This window comes from Leopardus geoffroyi, chromosome B4, assembly GCF_018350155.1.
Source record: "Leopardus geoffroyi isolate Oge1 chromosome B4, O.geoffroyi_Oge1_pat1.0, whole genome shotgun sequence".
Lineage (NCBI taxonomy): Eukaryota > Metazoa > Chordata > Mammalia > Carnivora > Felidae > Leopardus > Leopardus geoffroyi.
In genome coordinates, this window is record NC_059341.1 from 30,059,235 (window position 1) to 30,080,745 (window position 21,511).

General features: G+C 40.7%; 1 protein-coding gene across 6 annotated transcripts in view; it reads right to left on the reverse strand.

Moving 5' to 3' along the window:
* Positions 1-6,558: 6,558 nt before the first annotated feature.
* Positions 6,559-21,511, reverse strand: part of NRP1 (neuropilin 1) — a 139,391-nt gene continuing 124,438 nt past the window's right edge. For 3 of the 6 annotated variants that reach the window (XM_045465306.1, XM_045465304.1, XM_045465303.1), the window contains 5 exons: positions 18,651-18,788; positions 14,535-14,806; positions 13,958-14,054; positions 11,629-11,679; positions 6,559-9,481 (listed from right to left, as the gene is read on the reverse strand). In XM_045465306.1, coding sequence (XP_045321262.1) covers positions 9,192-9,481; positions 11,629-11,679; positions 13,958-14,054; positions 14,535-14,806; positions 18,651-18,788 — 848 coding nt within the window. In that variant the 3' untranslated portion in view covers positions 6,559-9,191. Of the gene's footprint in view, positions 9,482-11,628; positions 11,680-13,957; positions 14,055-14,534; positions 14,810-18,650; positions 18,789-21,511 lie in introns of all 6 variants that reach the window. The other 3 variants (XM_045465305.1, XM_045465302.1, XM_045465301.1) reach the window with 1 other exon arrangement.

Consider the following 21,511-nt stretch of genomic DNA (forward strand, 5'->3'; position numbering starts at 1 on the left):
TGGCATCCTTTCGAGATTACAGCTCAGTTATAGCATTTTTTATTTCATCCTGACTAACTTTTATCTCTGCAGAAAGGGATTCTAATCTGTTTTCAACCCTAGGTACTATTCTTATTATTGTGATTCTAAATTTTGGTCCAGACGTCTTGCTTGTATCTGTGTTGATTAAGTCCCTGGCTGTCATTTCTTTCTGTTCTTTCTTTTAGGGTGAATTTCTCCATTTCATCATTTTGAAGGAAGAAAAGGAATTAATAAGGTAAAGAAATTAAAATTAAAAAATTAAAGACAACACAAAAAAATCAAATAAAGGATGCTAAATCCTAGGTGTGTTTTGGTCTGGTTGTTGAATGGAGCTAGAGATAGAAAAAAGGGAAAGATAAGAAAAGAAAAAAAAGGTTGAAAATTTTAAAAAATGAGTACAATTAAATAGAATAAAATGAAATGATGGAAGTAAAATAGAATTTAAAAAATTTACAAAAAAGTAAAAAATATATAATAGAAAAAATGAAAGAAATTATTTTAATAAAAATGGAAAATAAAAAGAAATTTCTCTTTCTGTGTTCAAGAATAAGAAAATAAAAAAAATTGAATAGATGGACCAGCAAACAGACTGAAATACGATTGAAATTACATTGGTGTCCCCTAGAAGTCAAACTATGAAGCACTTTACAGTCCGTAAACTAAGCAGGCAGAGAGACTTGTGGTGTCCTGAAGAACGAGGTTGGCCCAGTTGGGTGGGGCTAGTGTAATGGCTCTGTTATCCACTAGATGGTGCTGCTTAGCTTAATGGGCTGGATTGTAGTGGCGCATGTAAGTGTGTATGTGCATGAGCAGGAGGGGTGAAAATGGTATTACCCAACAACCTAGTTTCTAGTATCAGAACTCTGTGCTCTCCCCAACCAGCAATCACACATCCCTCTGTCCACACCCTGCTTTTACACTGTCCAGGACCAAGCCATCAGGCACTTCCCTCCTGAGTTTTTCTCAGATGCAGCTGTGTTTCCCAATCCCACACTTCTGAGAGACTGCGGCTTTGACCCACTCAGACCTTCCAGGAGATGGTCTCACTGAGCAATGGTCCTCAACCAAGAACGTTTGCAGGACCGTGCTGCTGCTGATGCCCAGAGACTACAGCCGGGTGCCAGCCCACCCCAGAAAAAGTTCACACAATCATGTAGCAACAGCGTTTCAGGGATTATGAAAAATCACAACACACATCTGACACCAGGCTTCCCCCTTAACGTCCTTGTTCCAACACCTGTGAATGTGGTTGTTCTCCAGGGTCCGTTGGGATCTTTGGTTGTGGGGTGACCTCACAGCCTCTACCAAATGTCCTCCCAGCAGGGGAACTGCCTCACCCCATGCAGCCCAAGGACCCTGAGGACCTCACTGTCTGCTCCTGGGGATTCGCTCTTCGCACCAGAGTTCCACCAGCTAGTGAGCTGTGGAGTTTCAGACTCTGTACTCCCCTTGTTTATAGAGTCTTAATGGAATTTAAATCCTCTCCTTTCTCCTTTCTCCCTTTTTGGTTCAGTCCCTTGCATACTCTTTCTTTTCTCTCCAGCTTCTTTCTTACTCTCTCCTGTGTCCGTCCTCTCTCTGCAAGCAAAACATCTCCCTGACCTCCACAGCTTCTCTCTCCCTCAGTTCACCTCTCCGTGCTGTGTACCTGCTGAGTTCTCTGGTTCAGGTTGTGCAGATTGTTGTGTTAATCCTCAAATCAGTTTTGTAGGTGTGCAGGATGGTTTAGTGTTGATCTGGCTGTATTTCAGGGGTGAGAGATGCAAAAAAAAGCTTCCATGCTGTTCCACCATCTTGTCCCCTCCTATTTTATTTTGTATATTTTAGAGAGAGAGTGCCTGAGCATGAGAGCAGAGGGTAGGCACAGAGGGAGAGAGTGAGAGAGAGAGAGAGAGAGAGAGAGAGAGAGAGAGAATCTTAAGCAGGCTCCATGCTCAACTCAGAGCCCAATGCAGGACTCAGTCCCACAACCCTGGGACCATGACCTGAGCCAAAATCCAGAGTTGGATCCTCATCCGACTGAGCCACTCAGGTGCCCCAGGAGTCTCATCTTTGACATAAGCCATCTCATCTCATGTTACTGCTCATCCTTGGTTATTTCTCTCCCTAGATTATGATTGGTTTCCAGTCTGAAAGACCTCACTTCCCTATGAGGCAGGCATAGTGAATAATCTCAGTTACCTTGTACAGTAAGAGTTTGGCTTTGCCTTTGCAAGTTGTGGTAGAGACACCTCCTACTTCTTTAGTATACATGTATTCCCCCGCTTTTCTCAAAACCCTTAAAATTAGGGCCATGTGCCAATCCCAGGCTGCAGCACTTAAGAGACAGTGAACAAAGTTCTAGTCTTTTTTTTATACTGAGACTAGAAGCTCCGTGTTCTGGTTGGTATTGCAGCCAGAGGCAAACAGCCCAGATCCTTGAGTCACTGCTTGGAACAGAAGTGTCCTGCAGAGCTACCTGATTCACCATAGCCTTATATGAGTGAAATATATCCTTTTATGTGTTGACTCAGTAATACTTGGAAGTTTATTTCTTACTACTGCATAGCCAAGCCATAGTTAGCCTAAGCTAACACCTGGACCAACAGTAAAGTGAGATCACAGTTCCATTCATTCCAGAACATTCCTGTAACAAATGACATTGGTAACAAGACCTTTCCTTCACCTGTGGAGGTAGCTTAGAGTAGCATTTGGAATATAGACAGAGCTGGGTTTGAATCTTGGAAATGCTACTTACTAACTAATTGTGTGATATCAATTATATTTCTCAGCCTTGCTGGACTTGTTTTGTAACTTTAAATCATAATAAGGTTGTTTTAAAGATTAACTGAAGCATAGAGTGAAGTTTGGTACACAGTAAACATTCAGGAAATTGTAGTGGTTATGATGATAAGGAGTTAAGAAATTTATACGAAGTAGATGCCACCATGTGCTCATTCATTAGCTGAAGTACACATAGCTGATGTCCTAGTCCCGTGTGCTTAAGGAACAGGGAAAATATGGAATGCGTGCCACTTCCTGGGCCTCTCCACCCACCCAAACCTCCTAATCAATAGATGAAATTAAATCAAAGGGATGATTTGTTATCTGGATGCCAGAAAGAGTATTTCTCCTTATAACTAACAGCAACTTAAATACATAGAGAATTAGAAGCTGATGTAAAAAAACTATGTTTGACTCCAAAAAGAAGATCCTTTTAGATGGAGGGCTTGAATCACAGCAGAAGAATCACACACACACACACACACACAAACCCAAAAAACAAAAAAAAAAACAAACCCCAAAACCAAAACAAAACAAAAACCTGAGGATTTGAATCTGCTTTAAAGATATCACATATTCAAAGTCAAGAAGCAATTTAATCAAAATCAATGATTTTCAGAAATTGGACAAAATTAGAGAAAGGATAGCTCAAGTTAACAATGGTACAGTCTCCCGACTGGATTACATCAAGATTGTTAGCATTGTTAGCATTGCCAGCACTGTATCCTGTCAGGGTGATGATCGGGCCTTGAAGAAGGGTGTGGCATTAGTGCATGTCAGAAATGATGGAGTAGGGGGGATGTCTGAATCCCTGAAAGGAGCGTCATGATGGACCAGGACCTGCTTTCCATCTGGGCAAGACATTTCATTTGAGTAGCACAAGGGTGAGACTCAACAGCTCCTCACAGGACAGCATGTCCAATCCCAGCATCACACTCTACCAGAGCAAGCAGCTTCCTAACACCACTAACAGGGCAATGATACCTGTAGGTACTGGCTATAAGTGTTACACATTTCTTAAGCTCTTATATCATAATAGGTACCATTCCATTCAGCTGTACAGATGACCCTAAGGAATAAGATTAGAAATCATCAAAGGAAGATCAAGTAGGATTCAGTTTAGTTTTACCATTCAGGATTTTAACATCTTTGTAAAGTAGTAAACTGTGTGTGTTGAATAAATAAGGCAACTTCTTTTGGGTAGGAGGATTTGGCTCTTTACAAATGGGTCCTCCTTTCCCCACCCCACCCCCGATTATACTCTGATGAGTAGAGTATTTGCTATGCTCTGTAGCACTTTAAAGTTTTTGCCCAGCAAAATACTTCATCAGCACTATTTCTGCAGTCTCAGAAAAGCCCATGTATGTGTAGGTCCCTCCAGAGCAATCGTGCTTCTGAGTGGGATTGCCCATTTGCTAATTTTACTTTCTGTTTTCCAGGTTGCATCCAGTCTGTTTTCCGACTCCTCTGGAAAGTGCTTTGTGAAACCTGCAGGCATGTGTATTTTCCCCATCTCTGAGTGTCTCAAAATCACTATTGGAAGTGAGGCAAACTTTCACACACCTGGCTCAGCATTAACTGAAGACTATTTTGGCACTTCTCAAACCTAAATGGATGGGAATACAGGTTATCTGGGGATATTATTAAGATGACTCTGTGTGTCTGGGGTATGGCCTAAGATTCTGTAGCTCTAATAGGTGTCCAGGTGATGCCACTATTGATGCTGATTCTTGGGCCACACTTTGAGTAGTAAGGCCCTATGCAAGCACCTTGCAAGAAAATGCAGGGCTGTGAGATGGTAGGAGAATTGGAAGAGGAGATGAGATTAGAGATACACTGAACTCATCATTCATCCTCTCTAAACTTTGGATTCCTCATTTATAAGGTGAAATAATATTGCAAACCTTACCTCAAAGAGCTGCTGTGAAAATAGCTAATGCTTTCATTAAAAACCAGTACGACATCACCATAGAAAATTCTGGTGCAGTGAAGTTTACTCTTTTCCTCCTAAAATGATATGATTGGTTCAAAGGACATTTATTGCTAACACGTTGCATGCAATGTGATAATGTGATGCTCTCATTTGAATCATCTTGCAATGTTTCATTGGACAGGTTTTTAAAAAGGTTATTAATCTAGTCTTACCTACTTTTGGTGCTCAGTTCTACTTACTTTGGGGCTCCCTTTACTCCCTTTCTCAACCCCCAAGTTGAAAAGCTGGTAAAGATCCCTTAGTGGATATAGGTTAGGGAAATAGAACTAATGCTTAACAGAACTACTTTTTAATGCAACACAACAGCTATAATTACCATTGGGAAGCAGAAATATTATGGAATGTTACAAAATCCATTTGATTTGCAAAAAGAACTAGTGTAATTCAGCCCGAGTGGCAATTAATAAGTTATTAGGGAAGACAGGAGATGGAACAATAAATAATTTTCATGCTTTTAAGTGTTTCAACCCTCATGATACATTTAATTCCTGACTTTGGGAAGTATTATAGAGTGATGTAGCTCATTACACCCAGTAAGAAGGACGTAGCCTAGCAGCTAACCAGGGATGACACAGGGTGAAAACATCTATGTTTAAGTCCTTCTCAAACATGAGACAGAGACAATATTAATTGAGGGCCCTTAGCATTTTTCAGAAAGCATCTCTAGATGAATTCTGATAGACCCTTGCCAGTCATCATGTTTTCTGGAAACATCCCTGAAAGTAGGTAGAATTTAACTTCGGTGAAGTGATTACCCAGCTCTGTCTCTCTCTTCTAAGCAGAGAGACTTGAAAATTCCCTTAATAGGGAAAATGTCTTATTCTTAGATAAATCTTGGAAGATGCAAAAGGCAAAAATGTCCAGAGAAGCAGGAATATTGGTTCCTTGCAAAGAGCTATACAGAACAGCCCACTTCTCAAGAAGTTCCTATGCTTTCAAATTTCCCTATAATCAAAGGATTATAGATAAACAAAGAATTGTTGGTCTGTGGACAGTAGGGTTGCTGGAAGGAGTTTTGTAAAGAGTCATACTCAGCATGCTTTGGCTTAACATTTCTCTTGCTTTCGTGTTGCTGTCATTACCATTATTACTATTACTATTATTTTAGTCCCAGATGGAATAGAAACTTTCCTAAGAATTAGCAAATGGCCAGTTGTAATGCCATGCTTAACACTGCCTTACACCTACATAGGCACATGCGTAAACCCTGTCAGTTTAGTACCTACTTTCTATAAAAACAAAACTTACCAACAGATGTTTGTGAATTTCATTAAAAAAAAAAAAAAAAAAAGATTTACCAAATGGAATAAAGAGCATTTGACATAAGATTTGGGGTTGAAAAATTTCTGTGTATAAGGCTAAATTCTATATTCCTATATCCTGACAGTGTCTAATTTGGGTCAGTATTCTACTTTGGGATATGTCTTCTTAACTTTCTCTCCTAATTAGGATACTTTAAAAATTAAAAAAAGAACTTTAGGGGCACCTAGGTGGCTCAGTCAGTTGAGTGACTGTTGATTTCGGTTCAGGTCATGATCCCAGGGTCGTGGGATGGAGCCCCATGTCGGGCTCTGCACTGAGCGTGAAGCCTGCTTGGAATTCTTTCTCTCTCTCCCTCTGCCGTTCTTTCCAGCTCACTCTCTCTCTTTGTAAAATAAATTTTGAAAAAGAAAATTTTGAAAAGAAAAAGAACTTTAAAAAATCTTGGAAGTGATTCAATGTTGGCACAATACCAATTTCTTTAACAAGAACAAAGCTAATATAATAAAAGCCATCAGGTGTGGGTGTTTTATGAAAATGTTTAATTCAACTGTTTCTTTGGAATGTAGTAGTCATAGTTTGGAATCTAAGTTACAGTTCAGTTCTATGTGGTTTTTATGCTACTCAGTGTCTGAGAATACAAATGTCATTGAAAGTTAAGGCTTCGCTGTTCATTTTGAAACAACAATTTACAAGCGTCATATTGTCATAGAAAATAAAAATTTCTGTAAAAAAAATTTGCACAAAATTTTATGATGGTACAAAACATGAAGCAATCATATACCAGTAAAATGAAAACATTTTACTACAGAAAGTCTTATAGATTTCAATAAAGAAAAAATAGGTTATTTTACACCTTTAAAAATTACGAAACAATCTAAAACAATATAAACTGAACATTTTGTAACACTGCCTTTACAAATTAATAACTTTATAAACATATAATTTTTAAATATATTTATCAGTGCAAGATACTTTAAAATTTAAAGTTGCAGTATCATTTTTCCTTGACTAAGGACAACTCTAAGTCTGTTGCCTTAAAAAAAAAAAAAAAGCAAAAAAACAAAAACACATCTTGGTGCTTTCATCCTGGTATGATTGTAACAACTGAATGAATGCCTCTGGGGATAAAAATCTATTCTTTTTTCCTAGTGATCAATACTTTCCTGGAAACAAAAGGCATTCATAATCCAATTAAACCAAGATGAATGGACTGACCCATTCATGATGCAAATGTGACTCCCACAAATGCATCTGAAAGGGACCCAGGGCAATGTAGGAAGGACAATCTAAAAGTTCTATACACCATGGCCTGATACAAATACACGGGAAACAACCACAGCTTCTTTGGATTAATTCGCATGCTGCCTGATAAGATATTTACGGCTCTGTGCTGTTGTTCTAGGCTTCCTTCTTACCAGTCCCAAGGCAGGCTTTTTCTTTGTGAGCCATTGGAAGTTTCTAGGTGCATTCATTCAAGTCTCTGTTTTTTCAGCGTTGCTGCTCAATGGATGTTTTTAAAGATTTGTTTTGACTTTACTTGTTTTCTTTCCCCGTATTATCTTAAAATACTTCCCCCCAGGCACCAGGATTTATAGTCACTTTCTTAAATTAACTGTTCTTTCTTCCAGTTCCCTTGTCTGATTCAATAGCAAAACAAGAGGGTTCTCAAGGGTCATTTTGCATATTTGGATGTAAAAATCTCATATTTTTGGATACTTGGAGAATTGTATTCAGTCCTTCCTTTGGGTCTCACTTAAAAGCCAATTAGTATTCCTTCTCCCTCAGCTTCTCACTCTATTAAATGCAAACATTTCTATCTCAGATCATTTTGATTGGAGCAGACAGACAAATGGCTTAAGGAAAAAAGATACTGTCACTTTAACCAGTTAACAAGAAAACCAAAGTTAGACTTTGGAGGGCAAAGTTAGGAATTTCCCTTATTTATTTATTTTTAAACATAAAGTCTAGCAAAATTGCTTGCCATTACCAGCAGGTTAAAGCTGCAAGTTTCTTTTCTGGACAATGGCAAATGCTTAAATTCTAAGAGAGAAAAGAGAGAGAGAGAGAGACAGAGAGACAGAGAGACAAAGAGAGAGAAAGAGAGAGGAGAGAAAGAGTTTACATTTGAAAATACATTCCATATGAAAGACCAATAAGAGAGAATATTGCAGCTTTATACAAAAGGGTCAAGAGACATGAAATTGAACTACGGAAAAAGCAGAACAATTAAGCCACATTGCCAAATCTTCGGAGCCCTTGCCTTCCCAGGGGCTGACATCTCACACTAAAATATACTTTCTTCTTAGTCAGTGGGCCACCAGGATTTGATTAAAGAGTAGGGCTTTCACCAGCGAGAAACAGAGCGGGTTGTTAATGTAACACAATGAGAACCAGTACAAACAAAAAGGCACTTGAGAGGACATAGACTAGCCAGTGCCAAGGATTTTTCATTGCGGTTGTCGGCAGCACACCCAGTTGCCAGCAGTGTTTGGTGATGGCACGGTTTCCTGTATGGAGTTCACAAGCACGAGGTTTAGTACAACACTGGAAAACATCAAGAAAATTTGACGGTATTGCTTTGTAAACAGAGCTGACACACTATACTGGTACTGAGGCTACAGCACTTTAACATAAAACATCCTAACCCTTCTTTGCCTATGCACGACGCGGGCAATTATACACAAGTACAGCTTCAGGAGTCCACTGAAGTGCAGTTATTCTAATAGATTCTGGGCACTGGGCTACAGGTAGCATGTCCATCAAAAGGGCCCCGCTGAATACACTTGGTGCCAGCATCTTGGATTTTGCACAGTTTCTGAAAAGAATCCATAAAAGGAAGAGGGAGAGAATGGGGAGGGAGAGTCGAAATGAATCATTAAGTCATTCATACTTGGTCTCAACACCAGCATTGGATTATTCAAATGAAACCAACAGAAAAAAGCTGACTGTACATGATTCCGATTGCGAACACAGCTAACTTGTTCATGTCTGTCGGCCGTACTCATGGATGCTCCTGAGAAAAGCCTGGCTCAGCGTCATCAACGCACTTCCCAGCCTGTACAGTGAGAGAGATCAACAAACAGTTCCCCAGCACGTTCAAGTTACGTCCTTCCCCTTCAATTCTCTGACTCGTCTTTTCATCTGTCTGCCTTCATGCCTCCGAATAAGTACTCTGTGTATTCAGTTTGTCCTTTTTCAACTTCACGCCATCCACGAGTTCAAAGTTATAGTTCTCCAGGGCAGATAAGTTTCTTTCGGACATCCCATTGTGCCAACAGGCACAGTACAGCACGACCCCACACACGGCACCCAGGAGGACGCCCAGGGCACTCATGGCTATGATGGTGATGAGGATGGGATCCAAGGTCTTCAACACATTGCCCGGCTTCCTGGAGATGTTCTCATTGCTTTCTCCTGTGCCTTCATAGCCTGGGGTGCTCCCTAGGGAAAAAGAACAATTGGCCCCATGAGCAATGCCAACATACCAGATGAAAGTGGACAGAAGAATAGACAAAAAGGAGAGAAAAAAGCAAATCCTACACTCCAGTTTCGTCTGTCCTCTCTCAAGGGCCCGCGGGCAATCTCTGAAGTGGGGTTTGGCTCCCCCATGTGCGGGAAACACCAAGATTTAGAACTGAGGTATGGGAGGGGAGAGTTCTGGGGAGTCAGTGCTGTGACTCTGACAGATAGCTCAGCACATGGAAACAACTGATTCTGGACATACAGGGAGGGTTATGTTCTAATCGAATTCAGATTTTGCACAGCCCACCATCTGTACTAGATCACAATCTGTGTTTACAGTCCCTGGCCAAACATGTGGTCATCAAGCTCTGCAAAATGCTTAGTCACACATTTGGCTAGTAAGGGGATTTGACCATGACCTGTGTGTTTGCCTGACCCCCAGACCAGGCACAAGGAAATCTTCCAAGCTGCCCTTTCACGTGGCACCATTTCCAGCGAGTCTGGGCACAGTTTACACACGTGTTTGTTCCTCCACATGTAAGATCCTCAAGTCAAACAGATTCCCCCCAAGTCCACCGTGGGTTCCACTCAAGAAGGAGAGAGCTTTCAGGACAAAGGGGATGCTTGCTGCTGACATTTCAAATGGGTTATGGCTCAGAGCTAGAGACTGTGTCTGTGTTGTGCTGAATAGAACACAGTTAATAATCAGCATCTTTGCAGCCTTGGTGGTTTCACTGGAGACAGTCACACTGCTCTGCAGTTCAGTCACTGGGGAAATGTTTTCTTTAGAGTGGAACATGAAAAATTATTAACATGGGAGCTCTGAGCCTAATTATGTGGTACTAGAAATGAGACTAAAATGTTAATGCACAACATTCAGTGTTTACTTAATGGTGTTCTGATCAACAAAGATTCCAATCAAAGAAAACTAAAAATATGAGATGCAAGTCCCTAAACAGGGGAAAACAAGCCTTGGGGCATATTAATATTCACTCCCTTGAAACATTGTTTTGAAACAACCTCTAATAAAGTTTACATCTCAGCGGTGGGCTGTGTAACTAAGCTGAATGAGCTGGGTGTTAATGTTACTAATGTCATAGTATAGTGCCATATTTATCTGTGTCTATCAAGTCCAAGTCTGACTATAGCCAGTCCACATTTCTATGGGCAACAGGTGCCTATGCCAATGTGTAGGACACAGAACTGCTGGCAGCAGCTGTGAGTGATTCCGGGGCAAGTGTCCATCAATCCACAACTGCTGGCTGGGAGGTACAGAAGCTTCTAGAAATAAAATAGCATTAGGCAAGGCCCAACTCTGATCAAATGTCTTGTATTTGATCACAAAGTAGTCAAGAAAAACATACATTTTCAGATTAATCCGTGTAAGATCCGAGGCTACCACCCAATTAACCGTGCTACTTAAAGGCAAGTCACTGATCTGAGTTTTTCAGCCTCCTCGTGTACAAAATGGGGATAAATAAGCTTTAGAGAGCATAGAAGATACATATATAAAGTGTGTGGAACATACTAGGTCCTCAATAAATCCTTGCCATCATCATCATCATCATCCTCATCCTCATCACTGTCTTCATTAGCACAAAGTTAGGGGTCCCATGAAGAGGAGGAGGGAAACAGATTGAACACAACAGCTTATCACAAAAATTGGGTTCCAGTCCTCAAAGATCATGTCTGGATATCAACCAGACAAGAATTTAGGTTGGCTTCAAATTACTGTATGAAAATTAGCACTGATCTCTGGGTAAGTCATGGTCTTTACTGGTTTCCTACTTCTACAGTTGTAAAGTGAGAGTATTTCACACAGTTATGCTCTAGGGGCTCCTCCAGCTCAGACAGGGGAGGACAGGGCGAGCACGCTCCCCCAGGGCTCAGCCACTCCCCCAAGCTGGACTTGCCTCATTGGCTTCCCTAGACCTCCAGACAGCTTAGAAGAGAGCACTCACTCTGTGACAATTCGCAGCTCCATGGGCAGAGATGTTTATTTTATTTGAACTGCTTTGATATACCAGGGCACTAACGTTCCAGATAGTTGCTTCATAAAATTTACCATGAAAGCCATAGTAAATTAAAAAAAAAAAAAAAAAAATTGGTCAGCAAGAAAAATTTACCTGTTTCATCAATTTTATTTTCTGGGTTCCTTTTATCCAGGTCTGCCGGTTCTGACAAGTTAAACAAAATTGAAAGCGATATTTGAACTGCCAACAAAATTCGATACACACAACCACATAAACCTTCACACACACACACACACACACACACACACACACTCCTTCCTCACACTAATGGTTCTGCTAGATCTCTTTGAGAGTTTTTAGTGCAATCCCACCCTACCACATAACTATAGATCAATAGAGGGGCAATGTCAGATGACTAGGATATCTGTGTCACATCAAAATCCAGGTAGCACAGCTATCCGTGTTTTGAAGAGAAGAGTGGAGGGTGATGGTTTTGGCATCTGGAGTGTGGGGAGAAATCTGATGAAAATAGGAAACAGTAGTGGGGTTGTGCATATGGCTACCATCCTGTGCTTTTGTAGATAACTGCTTCCTAGCTCTTTGAGGCAAGAGACTGTGCCCTGTGTCTTAACAAAAAAACAAACAAACAAACAAACAAACAAAAAAACCCTCTGGAAAAGAGTTCCAGTAGCTCATATGGTTTTGAGTAGGAGGTGGGGAGTTTGAGTACTTTATTCACTGCTACATTGCCAACATTTACAACAGTGTCCAGAACATAAAAGGTGCCTCAATAAATATTTGTTGCATACATGTGTGGATAAGTAATAAATAGTTGATAGTCTCATAGCATCCATAGCTAAATATTCAAGGATATATATTTGATGAATAATTATACAGTTATCTTAGACATCTTTTTATTGTGACAGCAACATAGAGTATTTTGGCAATGCATTAGTTGTGACTTTCTGAGTACATTGCTTCATAACAACTATAGCCATGTGGACCAGTCACATGAAAAGAAAAATGCTCACAGAATTGTCTCAATCCCTCTATATATTCTCCGGAGCACTTGGATGCTGCTTTGCATACAATATGCAGTCCATTAAAACTTGCTGAATGGAATTAAATTTGATTTCTTTTCCTTAGTTTAGGGAGTTTACTCTTACATTCTAAAAATATAATTCTCATCTTGGAATAGGAAAGCCTGTGTAACTGCATGAAATGCGTATTTTTTTAAATGTTTATTTTTGAGAGAGAGAGGGAGACAAATAATCGGAACCAGGCTCCAGGCTCTGAGCTGGCAGCACAGAGCTCAACACAGGGCTTGAACTCACAAACCGTGAGATCACAACCTGAGCTGAAGTTGGATGCTTAACCGACTGAGCCACCCAGGCACCCCTGAAATACATATTTTAACAACAGTGTAGACTTGGATGTGGCCAATCTGTAGAGTAATTGCAACTGAAATATTAAGTCTTATCATTTCTTGTGAAGACCTGCTAAGTAGTGTGGCATTAAATAGATTTCCTTACATAGTACGAAGAAGCAGATCTTTATTCACTGCTCTTTTTCCCCTAATTTCTTTAATCGACCATATCAAATTATTGCCACTTTAGGATTACATATATTCAATATATTGTATAATAAAAGCTTTGTAAATTGCTGAAATGACCAAAAACCCATTACAGCCAACAGGCCCCTTTTGTCTTAAATTTGCCCAATAGGCTTACTCCATTTTGTTATAATTAACATTCTATTATATGATATATAGCAAAAGTTTAAGTGTAGCAAATGGAGCTTAAGACTAATTACTGTGCTATTACATTGCCATTAGTGATTCTATTTATAATTACATATCAAGAACCAGGGAATATGAATTGGTTTTCTATGTCAACTTTCATCTATACATCCAGACCAATAAAAACCATAAACTCTAATACTAGGCAAAGTCTCAAAATTTCATTTATTCTCTTGAGTCATTGCCACTATTTTCAGAGTCAGAAACATCTACTTATTTGTAATAAAGCAAAGAATTATAGCTTCTATGATTCATTAAAAATGTAACCTTAATTAAGTTCACTGTGTTCAAAATTTTCAACGGCCTGCTGTTTTGTTTATAGACTCAGATATTTGGAATTATCCAGATGTCTGAGTTTTCCACTTTTCATCAAAATGTTTTGGCATGGTATATATAGCCTGTAAACTGTGAGTCTTTCTTCTGAGCTATGGTTTTTGGATTCCACATTATTTATGTGGTTCTGCAGGTACAATCAGATACTAAATGAACTGGGTTAGGAAAGGACGTAGCTAAAGATAAACTGACCCGATTTTATGCCCTGTTGCATCAAAATTTGCACTTCACAGGATGTGCCTATAGCCTGCATTGCAACTCTAGGTCTAAATGAACAAGACAAACACCATCACGTGAAAATAACTGTGCCCTGGGAAAGTGTGTCTGGTTTCGACAGCACTTCATACTTACTTGTGCAGTCCTCTTGTGAAATGTGGTTATTAATACTAATGTCATCCACTGCAATCCCGCCAAGGTTTCCTTTTCCGATTTCACCTTCAAAAATCACCTAACAAAATGAAATCATTTTCGCAGTATTGAAATGTTCGGTCCTGAATAGCAGTGTTTACAAATGCTTGTTCAGTTCAATCTATGGCACATAAATTAAATTCATGAGATTTCACGTAAGCGTGCGCTTCGATCATCAATCTATGTTAACTGCCTGGTGATGGCATCAAACTTCTAACACTCTCTTTTTATAACTCAAAACGTTAAACTGGGGAAAGCACCAAATAAAAGGAATGTTCATTGTGGCAGCCAGAAATAGATTATAAAGTAGCATTCTCCTCTTTCTCAGCAAATTGGTTCTATTCCTATAATGTTGGAGACTGCGAAATATGCTACTGCGATTGCAGCAAAATCCCAGGTTCGGGAAATGCCCGAAATCATCCTTGGAATAATTCCCACATCTCTTCTCCATGATTTTCAACATTATCTCAGTGTCTCTGAAGGAGTTGCCCTCCCACCTGGGGAAGGGAAGGGGGCATACCTGATAAAGCTTCAGAGACTTGTGGAGCAGGACACGCCCTTCCTTCCAGTGGTCTCCCTGGTGTCCGATGGCCATCCAGACTAACTGGTCATACTCTTCTGGCTTCTGATAGTGCAGTTTGACCCTCAGCGTGCCCACGTGTGAACCGGACATGTGATACCAGAAGGTCATGCAATGGGCGGAGTTCTGGGAATAAACCACGGGGCTCACCAGACGAGCCACTTTGCCCTTCTGGTTTTCATCGGCTTGGGAATAGATGAAGTTGCCATCTCCTGCTGTGACAAAAACCCAGGTTAGGGAGAGTGGCTGAATGTATGAATCCTTTACCTCTTCTTTCCAGTTCTGTGACTCAAACCTTCTCTCCTAGGCTAAGCACCAAGAACCCAAATATGCAGTGGAAAGGGAGCGGTGTGCTGTTGTTGGGGAACCTCTTTGGCAACTGGGTCTGCACTCCAAGCCTCTGTGAATGGATGCTTAATTGGGAGAAGGCTGTGAAGCAGCATTAATTTGGATACTACATATTTGGAATGCACTGTCACATGGATCTGGGCTGTGACTCCAGTTGGCCTTTGCATCGTTGCAAGCACACTGAAAGCAGAGGGCAGACCTATTTCCATGCAACTTTAAAATAGTTTCAGCAGCACTGATGTGAACACAGACATTAAATGGAACATATTTTGATGTTTTCTTATTTATCATCTGAGCTGGGTGAGGATACTTAGGTCACTATAGCTTCTTGATAATAATAAAGTTGCAGTTTTTCCAAATAATCTAGTCATCTTCTTTTTCCCACAAATTCAGATGATTTTTCCCTCATTTATTTTAATGGCTTATAAATTCCTTAAATACACCTGAAAGCTTGAATCTCAGCTCAAGTCCCACTCTTGTTTGATGTGGGCTTCTGGTTCAAGGAGAGGCAAGGTTGCATATTTGAGGCTTATTAGAACTTGCCATTTTGGCAGCGTAGACACTTGCCGGGCTGCAAGGACTTACTCTTGGCTTTGCTTTTAATTACCCCCAGTGGGAACATTTCCTCCTGCCACCACCTGGTCTATGCACACAACTCATGTTTCACTGTTTGCTCTGCAAATAGAAATACCTACTCTAACGCTTCACCTGATGTAAGTGCGAATCTGACGCTTGGGCCTCAGTGGGCAACAGGATGTTTTGTTTGCTGCCCAAGGGGTTTGTGTGTTTGTGAGATACTTTTTCACTGTGCACATGTGGGCACGTCCTTGTATCTGCTCGCCTGCATCAACGGTGTCCAGGTGGAAGTGGATGCGTCAGTGGGCAACTTGCTTCCATCACCTGGCTGCTTAGATGAGATTGCACCAAAACACTCTTAATGAAACCAACGGGTGAAATACGAAGAGGGTGGAAATTCCAGCAGCATGTTTGATACTGTTTTTGTGGCGCGCTCCCATGACCAAGGGGACTCAGTCACTCTTGGGGTTTGTTTTCTCCCACTACTTTACCCTATCTGTGTGACACTGCCATTTCCCTGAGGTGAGTAGGGTATCAGTCTACCAGCAGGGACAGGTAGAAAACACACCCATCGTGCCTCTGTGCCCAACATGCCCATCTTAGGGGAAAATACTGAAGTTAGAGATGCTGCAGAGAGGAAGCACACTAATGGAGTCCAAGAGGTTTATTTTGGCTAGTCAGTGAAGAGGTGGAAGAAAGAAGGAGAAAACTGGACTTGGATAGAGGAAAGGTGGCTGCCTGAGAAATCTGTCATGACCTCTGCCCCGATGCACTGTGGTCTTCTAAAAACATGCTCCTGTCACTCCTCTGCTCAAAGCTTGTCAGTGGCTCCTCACTACCGTTAGCCTCTTCACTTCTTCACGTGACACCCGAGGCCACACACCCCCCCTGCCACATATCTAACTGCTTCACAGAGGAACCTGCCCAACCACACCACCTGCCATCCCTCTTCCACGTCTGCACACGCCATCCTAGCTCAGACAATCTCCGGGACAGAACTGCTTTCTCTGATCCCCCGTGTTACCTTTCTTGTCGCTGCTCATCCCCACCTTGGGGCACCCTCACGCCTGCACAGTAATCATTTCTCACCTGCAACCAGACTGTGAGCTCCTCAGGGCAGGGCTACCCTCCTTTATTCCCGAATCTCCAGTGTCCAGTTCGGCATCTAATCTAAAGTAATAGAGCTCCTCAAAAAACCCTTGTTCAACTAACCAGGGAAGATGACAGGCTTCAGGAATCCTCCTTAAGGAGGTACATAGCTTCCCTCTTAGAAGTCAACTGCAGAAAACCACGTGGGTTTCTTTGAAAAAATTCAAAATTGAACAGCAGGATATTTTATCTAGATATTGCTAATTTAAAGAAATCTCCAGGTCTGATTTGCAAAGTGCGGAATACTGTGTAATGTCGGTCCGTGTGCATGTGTGCTGGGTGTAGGCTCTTTTCATCTAGGATTTTTATGTTAACAAGTTCCTGCCTTTCAGATATCGGGCTCGCCCCTCTCTCTCAGCAAATGATTGCCTTCCTAGTGCTACAGGAGGCTTTTTCTCTTCAGGGCAGACCTGGTAAATCTGGGTGTCTGGGAGAACAAAAGAGACAAATCCTTCTGAAGGAATCACACTTCTCAGCTGTTAATCTAAGACAAGCCCTCCTTTTCTGATACTCCAACACATAAAGCGTTGATATTTTTCCCTTTCAGGGGTTTTATCACAGTTCTGGGTCAGGAACTCTGTCTTCATTTTCTCAATTAGCACTTTACTTCTGCAAGCCTTTTAGCTTTTGTCTCTGGCTAACATAGCTTTTAACCTCCTTTGAATGTCAGATCCTACTGAGCCATTTTGCTTCACTTTGCATCAATTTTTCCACCATTACTGCCTTCATTTCAGCTAATTGCATTTGGTTAATTTGATGCCATTTATATGTACAGTGCCATTTACAGTCAAAGTATTTTAAGTTTTCTAAAACTGCTTGTCTTAAGATTCAATTGAAAGTGTCTCAGAATTGAAGGAGTCCAATTTTATCCAATTTCCTTGTCATTCTCATTAGGAAAAGAGGTAGCTGTGGTGGAAGGCGGCCAATTCAACCTACTTAATGGTTATATTCACTGGGGAAAGAAAAGTGAACAATAAAATGGGAGAGGCATGAAGTGCCCTCTGCCCATCCATTGGCCCACTGACCCACTGGCCCAAAGCCCTAATATGGGGCAATTTTGCTTAATGAGATTTCTCAGCCTCAGAAAATGCCCCTCAAAGGTATCATTTGAGAAGCCACCTCTTCAGTGAACAGTCCTGTAAGTCTCCCTGAGTAGGGTAGAAGTCGGTGGGTTGTATCTGTTGTGTATGGGAGTGTGTGTATATGTGGTCTTTGTAGGACGCCACGGGATCTTTACACTGGGTGACAAGATGACTAAGAGGAAAACAGGATGGCGGTGGATAAAAAGTTCTTGGAGTGGCTGTCAGCCCCCTGTAACCCCCAGCCCATCCCTCTGCCCCTCATTAATCTTAGCAGGAAAGCAAGACAGGAGGTGGTGTGGGGTGAGGTTTCCACCTGCTCAGAAAAAATGGGCTAGATTTACAACCTTCCTCTAAAGAATAAGAATCCCACCCCACCTTCTTCCACTTCCACGTCAAGGGTCAAGAGAGAGCAAGCAATAGTCTCACTTATTGTTTCTTTAGCTGCAAAATAAATGAGATGACATATGTCTGGACTTGCTTCAAAATAATCCAGAGTCAGGGGTGATAGGGATAAAATAAGAGTCCTGTGATTTAGTGCCTGTTGAAGTTGGGTTATATACATATAGGGTTCATTTCACTAAGCCTTTTCTATTTGAGTATACTTGAAATTGCCATAAACAGCTCAGGAAAAGTATGAAACAGGTAATTATTCACACATCTTTACCCAGTTTGCTATTTACCAGAGAGGCAGTCAGTTGCCAAATTTAATCAGCTTTCTCTACTACTTGGCGGACAAGCATCCCTTCTAGGAAAGGAGAGCTTGGTAATTCCAGGAAAGGAAGACATGAGTGAACACATGGTAGTCTTTTCAATCACCGCTGGTCCCACAGGCCACAGAAACCCTCCATAGCCACACCTTTGCTAATTCAAAGAAATGAGGCTGAAGTGAACTCTCCGTTACCTGTGTGATCCTGAATCGGTCCGGTTTTGCTGGTCAACACGCTCCACTTGAGCTGCACGTGATTGTCATGTTCCCAGTGACAGAATGTCTTGTGAGAGCCCCAGCCAAATTCGCAGTTAAAACCGTATGTTGGAAACTCTTCAGTGGGTGGAAAGGAAAAATAGAGAAAAGCAGAGAAAGACAAATTTAATCATTTAGGTCAGAAAGGCCTTTAATTTGCTCACAGAAGGCACAATTTATATAACTTAACGTATGTTTGAAAATTCGGGGAAAGCCACAAAATCCAGGATTACCAGGAAACTCAAAAGACGCATGGAGATGTCAAAATGTTTGCAAAATCACGTTTAGGATTTTTTTTTTTTTAATCCAGCTTTAAAAAGATTATGGACTGCCTGCCAAATTGGTTTTACATAAAATTTCCAGAAAGGTTACTTTCCAAGGCATATATATTACATCTGTAGCATTCTCCCTTGGTCCACAATATTTAATATGAAAGATACTCTATTCTTGAGTATTATATAAATTGATATCCACCAATGAAAAGAATCTTAAGTACAGATTGACCTGTGAACCTTAAAAGTCTAGAAATGTGACTGGGCTGGATGTCTCATTCTGGAGGCTATCTGTATTCTCACCATTCTGGCTAATGCCTCAGGTCTTTAGGTCAGATCTCTGAAGCATTTCTTAAGATTATTTTTTCTTCTGTGCTTTGCATCAGGTCAATCAATTTTAAATGTAAGTTTCTGCTTTTTTAGTGAATTTTAAAATGTGTATGTAAATTGTTCACCCCACTTAAAACCCAGGCAAGTTCACGTAAAGCCAAAGCATTTTTAAATAGCTGCGCATTAAAAAAAAATTTTTTTTTCATGTTCAGAGTGTTTCCTTTGGAATCTAAAAAGAAAGTATGAATGGATTCTCAGAGGGATTATTTATTTTGTGTGTTCTACAAGGTGCTATTTGACTGTGGTGTTTTTTTTTTTAACCCCCACAGCTTTTCTTTTTTTACTCAACTCCTTTTTTTCTTAGAAGTAGCTTCTCTTTTTAAGTATGGAAAAAATGAAGTCATAATGGCTTGGATTTTGTTTTTGGTAAACTGAAGCGAATAATAAAAATAATCCTAAAGATAAAATTCTCCTGCTTCTGCCAGTCCCACTCCTCCCCCCATTACATAAAATTAAACACACAAAGCGCGGCTGTTTTCTCTAATGAAGGAAGGTCACCGCTTCTTGAGTAGTCCACAAGATGGCAGCATTGAAACGGAGAGAAAGGTGCCCAGGGCGTCTCGCCAATTGGATCTTGAACATTCCTCAAACAATTCCTATGTACAATAAGGGAGGTATAGTATCGTATGTTGTATTAGGGTCAGGCTGAGATCCTAGCTTGCTTTGATCTTTAACTTTGTCCGTGTTTAACACGACGTAGCCTGCTTTCTTCTCGGAGCCTGGGCTCCATTGCCCCTCCCCCACTTTAACAATGGCGGGAGGGATTTTAATGGAAAGATTTAGTGAATAGATAAGGATGATTTACTTTGCATTTTTAGTTTCCAAGGAACCCTTTTCAAATGCTAATGTAGAATTTTGGAAGGAATGCACCATATGCATTGTCAAAAGGAAACTGGATGGATTCTCCCATCCAGGGACAAGGAGACCTCCTGAGGGGTGAGGGGTGGAAGGGTGCCTAGGGCCAGTTTGGGAAAGTAACTCTAGTGTGAGCCACGTGATGCATATAACGTGCGGACTTTGTGTTAGTGCAAAAGGGCTGTATTTCACAGCTGTGGTGTCACTGGAGTGAAATATTTCATGTCTAGTCTATCCTAACCATGAAATAGGGCTTCTTAAAGCATGAGAAACCCTCTCCAAAATTTACCACACTTTTGAGCAGCAAGATTGAATTATGCAGATGAACTACAGTCCATTGCACAGTGACTGAATGGTTGAGCAACCTTGGATGTCAACACCCACAAACCTGGAATGTACTGCCGCATAACCTCATGTTAGAAAATGTTAATATTGGAAAATGTTAATATGTGTGTGGTTTTGGGTTTCCTCCTTAAATGTAGTTTAGAAGACATGCACATGTAGGAAGGCAGCAAGCCATTACAGCACACACATTTCTGGTTGTATTTCTGGTTAATACATCAAATTATTATTGTATAGTATAGAAAACCACACCATGCATTATTTTGGCTGTTAATTTTCTGGTGATAACAATAAAATATATGAACTTGAATGTTTTGGTAATGACCAGGACATAGGACAGCCTTGCTTGAAAGGAGGACTCAAGCATTTCTGCAGCTGTACTGCTCAGTGGTCTGGGTTTATCTTCTCATGTTTTTCCCAGTCCTAGGAATTTAACAAGGCAATCTGCTCTAACATTATGTATTTTACTACTCTTTCATCTTCTTGTCCCAATCATATAATCTCTGGCAATCTTGCTAATTTAAAGGAAATACTTTTTTTTTTTTTTTTTTAATCAATGCATATGGTGGCAAGGGGTGTGGGGTGAGAAAATGTTGAAAATTCAAGCCTGGCCAGAAAGGCTATTAAACACATAAAATATACACAAACATTTATAGGGAAGGGAAAGAAAAAAGAGATTGAGGGAGGAAAAAAGAAGGACAGAAGCAGAAAAGAGGAAAGAGAAAGAGAAAAAAGCAAATTGATGAATGAAGTTAAGTATATAGGACTATTGACCTTTCCGTCTTTAAAATATTATCCAGGCCCTGTGGCTGCATGATTCTCATTAAATTCATTGGGAATAATCTGGCTAAATCCCTTCTTGACTCTTAAAAATAGCAGGAAACAATATTCTGAACTTAAAACAAATTTACAGCCGCTGTGAGCACGCACCAGCTGCAATTG